Source organism: Haplochromis burtoni, unplaced genomic scaffold, assembly GCF_018398535.1.
Source record: "Haplochromis burtoni strain Fernald_Lab_line unplaced genomic scaffold, NCSU_Asbu1 Contig_214, whole genome shotgun sequence".
NCBI classification, from domain to species: Eukaryota; Metazoa; Chordata; class Actinopteri; order Cichliformes; family Cichlidae; genus Haplochromis; species Haplochromis burtoni.
In genome coordinates this window covers 278768-294443 of record NW_024582575.1, presented here as the reverse complement: position 1 = coordinate 294443, position 15676 = coordinate 278768, and the positions used below count along the sequence as shown (strand labels likewise).

Sequence of the window (15676 nt, the reverse complement as noted above, 5' to 3'; positions counted from 1 at the left end):
CCATGAGTCTGTGTAGCACTGCCAGGTTTATTTTGAAAGGCACCAGTTTCTAATAAATAATCAAACTGCCAATGTGTAAAGAAGCTGATACGACAGAGTCGGAAGACAAACTTTAAAAATAAAAAGTAAAAAGGGAGCACAGAGTGTAGAGCCATGTCCTTATATAGCCATGTCGGGCATTACAGGAGTACATGATTGTGAGATGAGCTTCATAAAACGTCCTCCATCCTCTCAGGTGCAGAGAAGCAGGGCTCCAGAGTGGATTTAAACACGCGTGATCCAACACAGTGAGTCCAGTGTGCCCTTCAGCCTCCGCGGCTGTGACGGGACATTAAAAGGCACCTTTTTCTCACTTTGTCTCCATAACATGTGACCGCTGCACGTGCACAGACGTCACAAACGTCCTTTTCCACTTTCTGAAACAGTTCTGCACATGTTTGTCCTCAAGGATGACGCCACTAAAATATGCTAACAACAAAGCTAACAACAGCACACATTTACAAATCATTGAATGTAAGTTATCAGGGCTTTAACACAGCGATGTACACGTTCGTGATTAAATGATTGCCTCACAACATGATTGAATTTAGCGAACAGCACTCATTCCACTTTGCACTGAACTCAAACATCACATTTCTTTACTGTTCTGGCATTGTCATAATTTTATGTTTCAGAGTGGATCTGTTCTGCTTTGATCATACGTGTAAAAAAGGTGGATCGTGGACAGGAGCTAGTCTGCTTGTTTCAGGCAGAGGATGAAATGAAGGGTTAGTACATAAAGGATTATTATTGACCTGTGAATCATGCAAAGCCACCATAAAAGATTCAGAGAATAAACATGAGCAGGACGGATCCACCTTAAGAACACTTTTATACACATGTCTTGTAACTGTCCTTCCCAGCTGTGGTACTGATGGTATTACTTCAGTATGAAGATAAAATTACTTCTTCATAAACTGACAGTTTGTACACTGCAGGATTGTTTTCCTTCTCTCTCCAGATGCAGGCAGCTGTGGAAATCAAACATTTCTCATTTCATTCATATTCTTTTGTTTTAGGGATCAATTTCTGGTTCACTTTTTGGTTCAGTGTTCTCTTCCTTCTTTGGCTGTTCAGCTCCTCCGTTCGTAGCAGTAACAGCGGTATAAACAGTTGTTGTTCCCGCTGCATCTGCTTGTTCCTTGCAGGACAAACAAGAATCAACCATGTTCTTGAATGGTTTCCAAATAAAGTAGAGCAGTAAAAGTACAGCTGCAACTACCAATAGGATTACGACTAAAACAATCCCCACAATCGCCCCCGAACCAAGTGTAGATGGCTCCTTGGTCGTTTCCTCCCGGTAGAAAGGATTGTCTAAGGCGTTGCTCTCTTTCTCACTAAACTGATTCTGTATTCTGCAGGAGAAAGTTTTCACACGCTGTGTTTCCTCATCATTGATGATCTCCATGGTGTTCTCTTTAGACTTTTCCCACTCTCTATCATCCTTCTCCCAGAAGTACTCCACAGGCCCGGCTTTGCTAGCGTCTCCCTCACACACCAGTTTACAGTCCTTTGAGGCTGAGCCACACGACAGCGGCTTCGCTTCCAGCACAGGTCGGGGCACATCCTCGATCGCCATAATCTTATGAACCCGACTTTGGATCTGGTTGTTGATCTCCACTGTATACACCTCATTGTCCGCCGCAGTCATGTTCCTGATCTCCAACACTCCTGTGTCAGTGTTCAGAGTGGTTCGGCCTCTAAACTTGCTGTAATATGTCAGAGGAATCTGGTCTTTCACCCACTCAGCCAGCAGGTTCTTGCCGTATTTCCACACGATGCTGGTGATCTGTCCATAGACCGGCTCAGGGCTGAGCTGGAGTGTGCCACCAACCCTGAAGTACTTCTCCACAGTCTCGGCCTGACAGAAGCTAACGTTAGCCACCAGCAGCACCAGCAGCGCTCCGAGAACCACAGACCGACCCATGTCCACTGATCAATACAGGAGTGACAGAGTATCGATGATCACATCAATAAAAACTCACTCGTCGAAATCTTTTCAGGCAGGTCAGTAAAAACCGACGAACATGAGGCGGTTTGAGTCGCTGATAAAGAAACAGACCTCCGCCCTTCTCTTCCTGTGGAGCAAAACGTCTCAAATCCGCTGCGTCGCTCCCTACTGAGGGCGGAAACTACCGGTCACTTTCATAATAAAAGCACAATAAAATACTCCTGAAGCATTTCAACCTATTTCTACAGTCATTGATTTAAAGCCATATATTCTAACCAGTTTCGGTGATAAATTAAACATCTGTTAATTTTGTAATATTTCTCAATAAATTAATAAATTTTTTTCTTTTCTTTGTCAGAAGTGTCAAAGTTAATTTGGAGATCTTTGAGGTGAAAGTCAGTAACAAAAACTCGCCTCGGTTGTATAAAGTTGGATCCAACTGTTGTCCATGGGATTTATGGTTTCCCTTCCTAATCCTTAAAGGCTCGCAGGTGAAAGTGATCAACACAGGTGAATACAACACTCAAACTAACGCCTCAGCACCACGAGGAGAAGAAAGCAACCTGAATGCGAAGATGAAAGAAGAAGAAAGAGGCAAACAGCTTATTTTTACAGCTATATAACACTGCTGTTAGTGTGAGCGTAACATCAGGTACCAATTTAATAACGTCATAATCAGGAAAATCCTCAGGAACATGTAAAAAGAAAGAAGAGTTTATCAGAGGCGCTGTTTGAGGTTTTACTGCTTTATTGCTGCAGTCAAAACAATCCTCGCTGATATTGTATTTATATTATTAACATGACAATTCATGTTTTATATGTGCAATGAAGCAGAACAGCGACGCAACACGGCTTTATTTTGAAAGCACGGAATCGAGTTTCCTTAGAAAGTGAAAGTAACTCTAAAGTAGGCCTCGGTCCTATTGTCCCGCACTTATTGTAAAATGGTTTGTCTGTAGCCACATAACGTCTGTATTAAGAACTAAATTAGTCTTAAAGAAAAACAGCGACAATAATGACAGCATAACCCCCCCCACACACACACACACACACACACACACACACACAGGGCTCCACGGGGAGGTGTCTGACCTCCACGGGTGCCCGAAGTGTTGCAACCACGATCAGAGCAGTTTGAATTCTCACATAGGAAAGAAACCTATGTGCATGTAAATACATACATATATGTATTTATATGTAAATATGTGTTTTTACCTATAAACATGTCTGTATTTCAGTTCATCCACACAGTGACTGCAGGAAGTGTTCAGGGTGAATTTAATATTTACAATAAGAAAAGCATAGATGGTTTTCTGGTTTTCTATTCAGAGATTAAAGAACAAAGCTGTCACATGAGGTAAATGGGATGGACACAAGTTCCAAACCGGAAGCGAGACAGTGAGTGAAAAAAAAGGTTTATTTCTCCCCACAATTAAACACAAGCCAAATCAAAACGACGCCACTAACTAGTGGGCGCGCCGTCAAAACTAAGTCAACTAAAGGTAAACTAGACAGTTCTAGAATGCAGCAGAACAGCTGTGGCAGTGGGGAGGAGAAAACTGGGCCGGAAAAGTACTATGAAGTGACCGGGGCGCTGTAATGAGAGGAGAGCACAGTCAGAGGGGTCCAGCAGTCAGTCAGCGATCCTTCACAGTTAAACTGAGTTGCCTTACTTGGTTTCAGGTGGAGGGCACGGGTGGGGCGCGAGGCCCGCATGAGGTCGAGGCGTGGGGAGGCAGGCAGGTGAGAGGTGGGCTAGTTGGCAACGTTGTAACAGCAGCTGGTGGCCCAGGTCCAGAAAAGCAGAGATAACTGAGGCAAGAAGCCCACTCCAGGAGCCAACTCTGAAGACAGGAACGTTTTCACACAGGGTCTGGACACAGCAATTACACACCACCGACTAACATGGGATAGCAGATACTCAGGCCATGACTGCTTGAGTGTGCAGGTCTTATATGCTGCCGGAATAATTGCCCACAGGTGGTCAGCCAAGGAGGAGCAACCGATCTCCGCCCAAAGGAGGAGGGCTGCTGTTGGAAACCTGCAGGTACCCACCCAGACACGACAAAAGCCTCCTCTCCTGCCTGAATGTGTTCCTGTAAATCTTTGCACATAGGGCCTGTTCTGTGTCTGCTTCCTGTGGAGTCTGTTCATATCTTTTTTTATTTATTTTTTGCCATCAGCTTAATAATAATGAGAAGAAGGCTAGTGCCCTGTATTTGGGTCCTCTCCTCTCCCGTATCCATGACAGAAACATCTTTACAAAATGTGTAAAGCTGTCTCTGATGCAGTGGAATTATAAATTATTATTAAAATTAATTTAAACTCTTTCAGAATGGATAAGTGACATAATGACTTCATGCGCTTGTTATTAATGAAACTGGCTGCTGAAGGACAGATGATGCTGTAAGACCTTCTAAAATCCTTGTTTTTGTGGACGCTGAACTGTAACACTGTATCATATATGCTGTTCGCCTGTTATGGTCTGTGGTTTAGGTTCCAATGTTTTTGATTTGTCTTAGAGGTATTTTTATTATTATTATTCCCCATAGATAGATAGATAGATAGATAGATAGATAGATAGTCAGTCCATGATGGAGAGCAGTCTGTTCAGTGACCTCTGACCTTTGCTGAATCAAACACTGGTCAGCTGTGGACCAGCTGTTTGGTCCTGGACAGCTATCAGAGCTGCCTCATTCACAGCCTCTTTCTATGCTCTAGTGCTTTTCATCTAACATTCACAAACATACTATGATGGGGAGCAACCTGAGAGCAGCTCAGAGCTGAGGCTCTGACTCATGCAAAGCTGCTCCAGAAGAATCAGAGGACAGAAAACAAGGAGATTTTTTTATTCCTTTATTTATCCAGGTGAAAATCTCACCGAGATCAAAAATCTGTTACTGGTAGTTGAGCAGTTTCTTTTCACTAGAACACTGAACAGTTCAGAGTTCCTGCTCAGACAGAGGAGGCTGTTAAATAACACAAACATTCATGCTGCCGTGAGTTTATCTGCATGTGTGTCTCTCCTGCAGCAGGTCACAGTTTCTAACGCACAAACAACAAACCCAGGCTGATGACGCTTCACACAGAGTTACACGTCGCTGACATCTGTGGGACAGAATTCCTGCCTTCGAGCTTCTTAATGGTCTTCAGGATAAATTCTCTCTGACAAAATGCAAACAGAGCCACAGAAACCAGGGCTGCAGCTCCAAAAGCTCCGCCCACAGTGACCGCCACACCTGTCCACCCTGCAGAGTCAGGTGGGATCCTGTGTCTGTAAAAAGGATTATTGATGGGCTCGCTGTCTTTCTCACTCACTGGGTCCTTCATCCTGCAGGAGAAAGTTCTCACATGGTGCAGCTCATTAACATTGAGGATCTCTATCTTCTTTTCTGACTCCTCCCACTCTCCATCGCCCATCTTCCAGTAGTAGGTGATGTCCTCAGTGTCTGCAGTGTGTCCATAGCAGTGCAGTAAACACCGAGAGGAGGCCTGACTGCAGGCCAGAGGTGTCACAAAGGCCTCAGGCTGGGGCACCTCATCCACGGCTGCAGCTCTGTAGAGCTCGCTCTGAGGCTCGTTGTTGATCTCCACTGAAAACACTCCAGCGTCCTCTGCAGACGCAGCGCTGACGCGCAGGCGTCCGGTCCCGATGCTGAGCTCTGACCGGCCTCTCAACCCTCCGTAGTATCTCACCTCACTCTCTCCCTCCGCCCACTCGGCCAGCAGGTCGTGGTTGCGTTTCCACACCACGCTGGTGATGCGTTTAGTGACCGGCGGCACAGGCTGCAGAACCAGGGCGTCTCCAAGCCGAAAGTATGCCTGAATAAGCCCGGGCTGGGAAAAGCAGGGCACGGCCAGGAGCAGCAAAGAGAGGAGGCAGAGATCAGCTGATCGCTCCATGTTCACAGATCAGAGCAGGAAAAACAGAGCGAGCACAGAAAGAGAGAAACTCTCCTCATATCCAGAAAAACACGGACATCAGCTCCCACCTCCACACCGGACACTGAGAGAATGAGCTCGTCCAGAATCCACAACAACAAATGAAGGAACAAACCGAAAGTAACTCTGGGTGCTTTCCGTCCGACCTGAGCTACAAAATACCGTAACCGGCCAACACAGCAGCTCAAACTAGACTCACGGTCACATGACCTCATTTATTCACATTTATTTCACACTTCAAACTCCATCATTTAACGTTTTTCTTCTTCCGCACGCGCACACACACGTACACGACACACTAATATAAATATCATATTTGTATATCGTGTATATAAGCAGTACAAATATTACTGTAAACAGGACAAGGTCAGCGACAGTACCACCTCGCCCTCAACAAGCACGCGCACTCTGCACGTATCAGTGGGGGAATTCCGCAATGACGTCATCAGAGGAAAACCGCAGTAAACTTTGGTGCTTTCCTCTCAAAACATAAACCAGACAGACTTCTTTTTCACTCGTGGAATTCTCGGGGTTTTTCTTTGGTTTCTCTAAGCATGCGCAGTCTGACGTCACGGTATATTTGCTGGGATGCCCACTTATGAATGAAGACTCAAAACTCCTGTCTCCACCTGTGAACTCCCACAACGTCTGCTTTTATACAGACGCTCACATCAGCAGGACTCCATGAACGACTATCAGCACCGGGCTCCTGTTTACTCCGAGTCCCTGTGGAAACGTGAATGTTTTCCACGTTCTGGCCGTGTGCGTTAAAGACACGGCGTGTAACACAGCGTGCTGCTGTCGGCCACGAAACATAAATAGTGAAACGTCATGAAACCAAAGAAACCTCACAGGCTGCAGTGTCCTCCAGCCCACCCGACAAAAACATTTGAACTCTTCGTGGTTTTGCTGAACCCACTCTACCCCCCCCCATCGCTCCACGCCACATTTCATAACGTCTAACCAGGAGAGCCACACGTGTCCTGTGCTGGCGTCATAACCGAGGACAAAGCCGATGAGCTGGCCGAGTGTGGCAGATGGAATAATTAACAGCAGAATAAAACAAGAATAAATCTTTAATTTTACAAACAATTTGCAGGTGCTGAGACACAAACCACAATAAAACAGATCATGAGGACACGTTTAAGATGAAAGAGGTCAGAAAAAAGAAGAAACAGTAATAAAGTTATTAAAAATAAAGAGAAATAAGGTTTCAGTTCTGACAGCGGAGCGGCAGTCTGGATTTCTGAGGCGTCGACTCCGCTTCGTTTTCCGACACTTTAGACCGGGACGGGAACTTCGTCTCCTTTTTGCCTTTCTTCTTCTGGAAAAGAGGAATGAAAACAAGCTTTAATGTGCATTGGTATTAAACACTTGACCTCTGACCCCCAGTCGCTGCTTCAGCAGCTTTTTCAGTAACAGCTGCACGGCTTCAAACTTCCCCCTCACCTTGAAGAAGGGGACCCGCTTGCTCTCGTTGAAGACGAGGTTCTCGTCGATGAAGGACGGCTCTGTGGCCAGACTCTCGTTGCACGTGCTCAGATCGTCCTCCAGCGAGTCCTGATGATGCAGCAGAGAAGAACGAGGCCAAACATCACGTTTATTTACATTTAAATGAAAATGAATCACAGATCCAAGATAAATGTTCTGAAACTCACCGGGTCAGTCTGCTTGTCCTCCTCCTCCAGCTCCTCCTCTTCTTCCGCCTCCATGGCGGCCTGCAGCTCCTCCTGCTGCCTCCTCAGGCTCTCCAGCAGCTCGCTGCGGCGGCGAGACTTCACCAGCTGACGGGGATACACAAACTCCCGCCGCTGAGGAGTCGCACCTGAAGGCAACAGGAGGTTAATGTCCTGCTGAGAACTTTAACTTTTAATTCAAGGCAGAAAAATAAATCTGTCACCAGTGGGAACGTCTTCCTGCAGCTCGTCCCGCAGGAAGCTGTGGACCAGCTGCTCGCTCGCCTCCACGTGCTGCAGGAGCTCAGCCCGCTGCTCCTCCAGGACGCTCCAGTCGACGGAGGTCTGATCCTTGACAGTCGTCAGAGCTCGCGTCACCTCCTGCTGCTGGTTGGATATATCTGCCTTGGCTGCTCGCAGCTGCTCGGAGCAGCAATCCTCCACGCTCTGCGGGACAGGAGGCACTTTTACAGAGTTCAGAGTCGTCGGGTTTGGTAATAAGATATGACGGTCGTGTCTCTACAGTATTAAACTGAGGCTCTGCTCTGTGTTGGGGTTAGGACAGAAAACCTCGAATTCTCACCTGACGCAGGTCCTGAGCTTCAGAGCCAACCTTCCTCATCAGCGTGAGGTGCTCCTCGGCTCGTTTCTCAGCGTGCTCCTTCACTCTGGAGCTCCACTCGAGGTCACGCTCCAACAGACCTGCAGGGACACAAACACACTGAGCGTGCTGTGGATGAGGGATTACAGCGAGCAGCAACAGAGGAGAGGAAGAGTTTGTACCGGTGACGGAGCTGTGGATGTGGGAGCAGCAGCCCGACATCTCTTCCAGAGACTGCCGGCTCTCGTCCACGGTCAGACACAGGGAGGAGACAAGGGAGGAGGCGGAGGAAGACAGGAGGTCCGCCTGGGCCGAGACCTGGTGCTCGACTGTGCTGCAGCCTCTGCCACAAAGACACGGTTTCAATGCAGGAGCTGAACTTTGAGGTGCAGTAGAAGAAAAACTTTGCATGACCGTTTAGTGCTCGACTCACCTGCTGATGTCCTCCTGGAGGCTCTGCAGGGGCTTCTGCAGGCCTCTGGAGGCAGAGTACAGACCAGTGAACTTCTTCTTGACCTTCACAGTCAGCAGGTTGAGCTGGTCCTGGAGGCACTGGATGGTCTCCTTCATATCCTGACCGAAGCAAACGGAAGCAGTGTCAGAAACACCCGACCCACAGAACCAGCCAGCGCGTGAACACTCAGATGTAATAAAGGCAGATAAACCTGTTAATGCATGAAACTGTGCCACACGAGGGCAGAACAAACGAGGCACGATGCAAATCACACCCATCAACTTCAGAATCTGTCGTCATCCTTGTCATGTATCCCGTGCACCGTTATTCTAACTTTAAATCTCCGCCTGTTTGAGTTGTTGAGGCTGCAGACAGGCTGAATGTGCGCCGACTGCACCTCAAGCTCAAACAGATCATTGAATGCTGTTGAAGTGGATTTAAAAATGGAAGCGAAAACCACTACAGATCAGTGCTGCTGGGCTTGAAACCATCACAGGTCCAAAGTTAACCGTCTGCTTCAGGCTAGGACTGGGCGATATATTGAGTTTTTCTTTTTTCTTTTTTTTTAAAATATCGATATATTTTTATACCAAATATAAGAAGTGACAATATCGTTTAAATCGGTATAGTCTATGTTGTGTTATAATTATACTTGTGGAGCCGCAAGTTTGCCTCTATGCTGCGTTACTCCGCCTCGCCCCTCTTCTTCACTGAACACAACTCCTCCCCCTCCCCCATAACTTCACCTGCAGGCGACGACAAGATGGACACGGCAAATCTCCGTTAGCGAGTTAACCAGGCTGCAGCCCAGAGAGGCTGCACGGCCTAAAATGCTTTCATTTTCTCAAAAGTTGACAGCGCGCCTTATGTATGAATTCTGGTTGTGCTTGATGACTGCAAACCGATTTTATGTGCACGGCGCTCAGCAATCTGTCAAAAATGTTTCAGTACGACTTTGCTAAGCTACGGAGCCGCACCACCTGATGGGTTGTTGGAGCATTACAGCTACCGAGGAGCCTCGCCGAGTGATACGTACTGTGCTTCAATGTAATATTACTGTACTGTGTGTGTATAAGGACCATAAATGGCACCTGTTCAGAGACGTGGTTACGAAGTGGATTTCAAACTCCAGGCTGTCAGTCACGCAGTACAAGTTAGGAACAGAGCAGCTGCTTGTTATTATGCTCGGCGTCTGTTAGTTTACATTTTGACTGCACAGTTGTGAGCTCTTTGTTATGCACAAAAACAGTTTTCTTTTATTTATGGAGCATGATTATTTAATAAATGCTGATAATTTGAGTAATTTTTTTTCATGAACATCTACGCTGTTTGTTAATAAAAGTGCCCCTGTGACATCTGGGACACAGCTTTGACTAAGAACTGTTTGTTTTGACTTTATGGCTTAAATAAAAAATAAAAATATTGAGATATATATCGTATATCCCCATCCAGCTAAAAATATGGAGATGAATTTTGGGTCACATCGCCCAGCCCTACTTCAGGCCCCAGGACATCTGGCAGCGTCCTCGTCCAGCAGACGGAGGTTCGCTGCCCTCTCTGGTCCACACCGATCAGCTCTCACCTTCTGCTCGATTTCCTCCTCCGCCTGCCTGATCTTGTCCTCCAGCTCGTCGCGTTCAGCCTGCAGGGCGCTCAGACTCTGCACGGCGGCCTCCCGCATTGCCGCCAGCTCTCGGACCAAGCTGTCGAACACCACGCCCATCTCCTTCATTGCCTCCGCCTGAGGAGGAGAACGAGAAGAATCAGATCAGAGCTTTGCCTCCGATATCGAGCGTACGCCACGTTTGCTCCGTGTGGATGTTACTGTCGTGGACCAACTTTGTCAGCCAGCGCTCGCTGCTTCTCCATCGAAGCTCTCAGGCTGTCGTTGAGCTCTTTGGCTGCTGATAAACCCATCAGAGTTTGGACCACCAGCACCTCCTCCATGTCCCGTCGGTGCTCCTCCTGCACACACACACACTCTTTAGTCACACAGCACTGATCTGAGCGGACAACGCGGCCGTGAGCGCGCTCAGACACTCACCAGCAGCTGCAGCACGCTCTCCTTGTCCTGCAGACACAGCGTCTCGTTCTGCTGCACCTTCTCCTCGCAGCGGGCCACGCTCTCAGCCACCAGCGGCCTGACTCCGCCCACAAAGGATTCCACAGTGGTCAGAGCGCCCTTCAGTGCCGCCTCGTTCATCACGAGCAAACCGTCTGCACAGGAAAGAGGGCGGAGACGCAGGAAAGACCGCAGAGTTGTTTTAAACACCAAATCATCTTTTTCAGTTCAGTATTTCGCTTCAGAACATACTTAAAAAAAAAAGAAAAAAACCACCGAGTACTAACAGTACAAACACCAGAGTCACCATCAGGCGGGCAAACTTAAAGCAGCCGCAGTAAACCGTCCCAGCCCGTCACCCACGCCTCTGTGAAACCTCTGCGCTCTTACCGACGGCCTGCGAGTAGCTGCTCAGCATGTGGCGCTGTTTGTCTCCGTGCTGCTGGATGCAGCGCTGCACGTCTCTGAAGGAGCCGTCCATGCGCTGGGCGAAGCTCTGCTGCATCTCCCTGTTGTGCTCCTCCACCTGCAGGGTCAGAGGCAGGTTTGTGCTTCAGAACATTTGTGTTTTCAGGAAGCTCCAAGTTTCAGCATCAAGTCATAAAAACCCGGTTTACAGCGCCCTCTGCTCTGTCTGGATTCATGCTTTTAACAGCCAAAGCACCTGAAACCCTCTGAAGTCATTTACATCAGCGGTCTCCAACCTTTGTTGTGTCACTACGGAGCCCCGCAGGGGACATGGGAGGAAAAAATAAATAAATTAAGACAGACTTCTGCGAGATCTCGCAGAAACATTTGCGAGATCTCGCAAAACAAACTCGGGATCTCACAAATGTTTTAGCCGCATTCCTCGGAGGCCGCCAGCTCGAAGCCGACCAGGAGGTCGAGGTACGATGTGCCGGGAAAGCTGTAGTAGGTCTCGACCTCCCGTTAGCTTCGAGCTAGTGGGTGTCAGATCTCCGAAAACGTCGGAGCACTTTTGCAAATATGTGATGTCTTGTAAACCGAGCAGGTATCTGACGTTTACACAACTACATTCACGCCTCAAAATATCTTAAAAGTGTATTTTGTGACCCAGAAAGAGTAATATTACAACTAAGTAGCTGCCGCCATTGTTGGAATTCAACTTTTGCGGAGATCTCGCAAAAGTCAGTCTTAATTTTTTTTTTCTCCCATGTCCCCTGCGGGGCTCCGTAAGTCACGGACCGGTTTATGCCCGACAATATTTTCACGGACCAGCCTTTAATGTGTCGCGGATAAATACAACAAAATAAAACTAGTACCGGTACAGAAAAAAAGAAGATTTATTCATAACACATGAAAAGACCGAGTAAACGATACTCTGGGGGAGGGTACCGAGTGGGACCGCACCACCGCTTGCACTAGTACCGGTACCGAAAAAAAGATTTATTCATAACACACATGAAAAGACCAAGGAAAACCGAGTTAACGATAAAAACGATAACAAAATAACACTGAAAACCGATAAAAACCCTGAAAACTATACATTTCACACCTGAGCCTCAACTCTCGCGGCCTGGTACCAAACTGGTCCGAGGCCCGGGGGTTGGGGACCGCTTATTTAAAAAAAAAAAAGAAAAGAAAAAAAAAAGTTGATTTTCAGGTTTTAATCACAGTGGAAATGACTCGAATCAGCCCACAGACGTAAAAATAGTCAGATCTGACTTCCCTGTCACTTCTTTCCCAACTGTTCTGTGAAGCGTTGATGCTTAAAGGTGTATTTTCAGTCACACCACAGTGAGTGTTTCTTTCTCCTCTAAAAGGAAGTCTGCAGAGGAAACTCCCCACAGTGGTCACAGATAAGAGCGTGTTCCACCCAAATCCCGCTGAGAGTTCCTGCTGTGCACCTGCAGGTTCCCCAGCTGTTCCCTAATCTTATCATCTGTGACTCAAACCTCTGATTTATGACACCTGCTGTGTCATTAGTGCACGGCAGCCATAAGCAGCCGTGTCATCTTCACTGGAATCTGTTACTCAGTCAGAACAAGTCTGGCTCAAACCAGATGAAACATTTAAACAGGAGAAATGTGCTTTTACGGGTTAAACAGCGAGGCTGGTGGTGTTCGCCTCAGCTGCAACTACAAAGTAAATAAGACATCTGCTTTGACCTAACATCTGTTCTAATCTGTGGCCCATGCATCTCTCCTCCTTTTACTGGGCTGGACTTCTGTGTGCTTGTTTCACCGGTATCACCACAAAACAGTGAACTAAGTCTTATAGTGAAGGGCTGTGTGTCTGTGGTGCTGTGTGCTGGTCGTGTGTGTGGTGGTGTGTGATGTGTTCTTATATTCGTTTTGGGTTTCTAGGCAGTGGAACCTGTTTTGTGTGTTATATTGTGTACTTGAGGACAGATCCCTGATGTGATGAAGCAGCTTCATCCACTCACTATTCAAATTGTGACAGCCAATCAGAAGGATGCCAGCTCAAAGGGGCAGGGGCTCTCTGCCCCGTTTCAGACTGCAGGAAGGCCCAGCGTGAGACCAACAACCATCTACAGGCTCTCTGCCCCGTAATGATACTTCACACTGCGGTGACCAACACGAGCCGAAGCGAGCGCGTCTGCGGACGCCGCGTATTCGCCGCTTTAACAAAAACAAACGTGACCTTTTTCTTCCTGTTCAGCTTGTCGTGGAGGCCCGACACGTCGCTGGTGCTGGCGTCCGCCGTGCTCAGCAGCTGAAGGACGAAAGCACAAAGTTTCAGACTCGAATCATAAACATCTCACATCTGAAAAAGGGACGTTTGGTGAAACGGGGCGAGAGAGTAGAAGCTGAAGATTCATTTTAAGAGGTTTTCAAATAACAGAGAGAGAGAAAAGGAAGCGATGATGAAGTGAGAGAACGTCTAAATATCTCCCCCGGAGAGGAGCGTCGCCTGTACCTGCCCCCCTCGTCCCGGCCCAACCCAAAACCAAGACACCTCGGTCAAATTTCTTTACAGCCAGACAGTTAAGTGGGAGTACTTTCCTTGGGGCACGGCAACAAAAACAGTCTCTGCTGAAAGTGAGAGAACGTCTAAATAGCTCCCCCGGCGTGGAGCGTCGCCTGTACCTGCCCGGCCGTGTCGTACAGCGTCTCCTGGGCGGAGGAAAGCTCGGAGCAGATGAACGCCTCCTCGCTCAGCTTCACCTTCGTCTCCCGCAGGTCTCTGCTCGTCTCCTCCAGCCTGAGAGGCGCACAGGAGAAAACCACAACTTTAAATCAAACTGCGCCCCCTGGTGGTGGTTTTAATCCCACACCTTAACAACAGCCCTGCACCTCTGCTGCTTTTCGTCCAGGTCCGCGGTGCACTGCTCCAGTCGGGCTTTGCTGTCCGCAAACAGCTCCGTGACCTGCAGAGAGAACACGACCACATGTTCACGCCGCTTCAGGACGTCAGCGAATAAAACGATGGATCGATGGCGAAGACGCCACAACAGACACCTTGTAATTCCTTTACAGCCAGACAGTTAGTGGAGTCTTTCCTTTGGCCACGGCAACAAACAGTCTCTGTAAAGTTTGTGTGAAGTGCTTAACAGTGAACTCCTGAAATGCAGATTAATGCAAGACTGCAGCATCTGCAACCGCTGCATTCAATTAAATCTGCAGCTTTAAAATCTGCAGAGGCTCAAACAGCATCTTCAACTTCTAAAGATCAAAAGTCAACTTTTAAGACCTCAGTAAGTTGAATCAGGCTCTGATTTGCAGCCGTCCGACAGCGGATGACGATAGTACCTTCTTAAGCTCCTCCTCCATGATGGCGATCTTGTCGTTGTACTCTGTAACCTGCTCCTCGTGGGCGGTGATCTGAGCCACCATGCTCCTGCATGAATTAAAAACATAGTCGTGGTTAGGAGCACCCGAGATGGTCTGTCAGGTCAGCTATTTGGGTAAAAGCAGCGTTGACGTGTCAGCCGAGACCTACTCGTAGTTCTCCGAGGACAGGTAGACGCCGTGCTTGTCCCGGGTGGCGGCCAGGTCGCGTTTCAGACGCTCGATCTCCTCGGTGTATTCCTGAAGGACAGAGAAGGTCCTGAAATCTGGTGTTTGGACTCAGTGTCACATTTTCATTTAGATTCTTCTGGGTCACAAATTTAAAAGCTTCCGATGTGACCGTCACAGATGTTCCCGACTGAGTTCTGCTTTTCCAGGCAAACTTGTGACGGCGCCATTTGAAACCCGAACACATGCTGAATGCCGCGTCGACCTCAGATACCTTAATGAGCGTCCTCTTGGTGAGCTTCTGGTTGACCTCCGGCTTGTTCATGATGTTTTTGGCCCTGCTGGCGTACTCGAGGGTGCTCAGCGTCTCCTGCACGCACAACCGAGACTCGTCAGCACAATTACACGCAGTGAAACCAACACGGGCTAAACAAACGTGCTCGATCAAGAAACACTAAAATATAAACGTGGTTACGTCCATCTTTTATATACAGTCTGTGCTCGAGTGGAAACATTGACACCAACAATAACAGACGTGGGTGACGCGAGACGCTTCAGGATAAATATGATGATGAATCTTTGAAAACATTCATTTTGTTTTTATTTGTTTTTGAAACGCACTTCCAGGTTGCTGGACGACGGCGACACGGTGGCGATGATTGAGGTTTTGGTCCGCCCTCCCAGCGAGTCCTGAAGGATTCTGGTGAGTTTGGACTCTCTGTGGGAGAAAATAAACCGATCAATACAGCTCCTCAGCTCCGCCCCCACGACGACTGTACAAGGTCGGGGGAGGCGGACCCGCACAGACACCCCAGAGAAGACGGACCGGACGTCCTCGTGAGACCGAGGAGGGTCGTTTCTCACCTGTACGGGACGTGAGGCCTCTTCTCCACCAGAGCGGTGATCACTCGGCCCAGCGTCAGCAGCGATTGGTTGATGTTTCCCGCCTCGCGAGCTCGCTTGTCCACGGCGCCGGAACGGCCGATGTTCTCGCTGCCGGCGAGATCGAC

The 15676-nt window shown here is 48.1% G+C and overlaps 3 protein-coding genes across 3 annotated transcripts in view; all 3 read right to left on the bottom strand.

Annotated features, from left to right (window-relative positions):
* Positions 1-13: 13 nt before the first annotated feature.
* Positions 14-2163, bottom strand: LOC106633511. Its single transcript, XM_014338313.2, has one exon. It carries the CDS (start codon positions 1964-1966, stop codon positions 1055-1057), a length of 912 nt encoding a protein of 303 aa, XP_014193799.2. The 5' UTR covers positions 1967-2163; the 3' UTR covers positions 14-1054.
* A 2419-nt stretch (positions 2164-4582) lies between these two features.
* LOC102294792 lies at positions 4583-6867 on the bottom strand. Its single transcript, XM_005937029.3, has one exon. It carries the CDS (start codon positions 5891-5893, stop codon positions 5072-5074), a length of 822 nt encoding a protein of 273 aa, XP_005937091.1. The 5' UTR covers positions 5894-6867; the 3' UTR covers positions 4583-5071.
* Positions 6868-6990: 123 nt separating this feature from the next.
* kif11 (kinesin family member 11) overlaps positions 6991-15676 on the bottom strand; it is a 15901-nt gene continuing 7215 nt past the window's right edge. The window contains exons 7-25 of the mRNA XM_042226498.1: positions 15531-15676; positions 15288-15384; positions 14941-15036; positions 14650-14738; positions 14460-14547; positions 14004-14077; positions 13797-13911; positions 13351-13422; positions 11116-11251; positions 10708-10880; positions 10503-10628; positions 10246-10404; positions 8643-8782; positions 8392-8552; positions 8192-8310; positions 7833-8055; positions 7591-7757; positions 7382-7492; positions 6991-7256 (exon numbers count right to left, since the gene is read on the bottom strand). Coding sequence (XP_042082432.1) covers positions 7146-7256; positions 7382-7492; positions 7591-7757; positions 7833-8055; positions 8192-8310; positions 8392-8552; positions 8643-8782; positions 10246-10404; positions 10503-10628; positions 10708-10880; positions 11116-11251; positions 13351-13422; positions 13797-13911; positions 14004-14077; positions 14460-14547; positions 14650-14738; positions 14941-15036; positions 15288-15384; positions 15531-15676 — 2403 coding nt within the window. The 3' untranslated portion in view covers positions 6991-7145. The remainder of the gene's footprint in view (positions 7257-7381; positions 7493-7590; positions 7758-7832; positions 8056-8191; positions 8311-8391; positions 8553-8642; positions 8783-10245; positions 10405-10502; positions 10629-10707; positions 10881-11115; positions 11252-13350; positions 13423-13796; positions 13912-14003; positions 14078-14459; positions 14548-14649; positions 14739-14940; positions 15037-15287; positions 15385-15530) is intronic.

Excerpts from the sequence above, each read along its gene's own strand:
- LOC106633511 (XM_014338313.2), bottom strand. The coding sequence starts at position 1,966 with ATGGGTCGGTCTGTGGTTCTCGGAGCGCTGCTGGTGCTGCTGGTGGCT.
- LOC102294792 (XM_005937029.3), bottom strand. The coding sequence starts at position 5,893 with ATGGAGCGATCAGCTGATCTCTGCCTCCTCTCTTTGCTGCTCCTGGCC.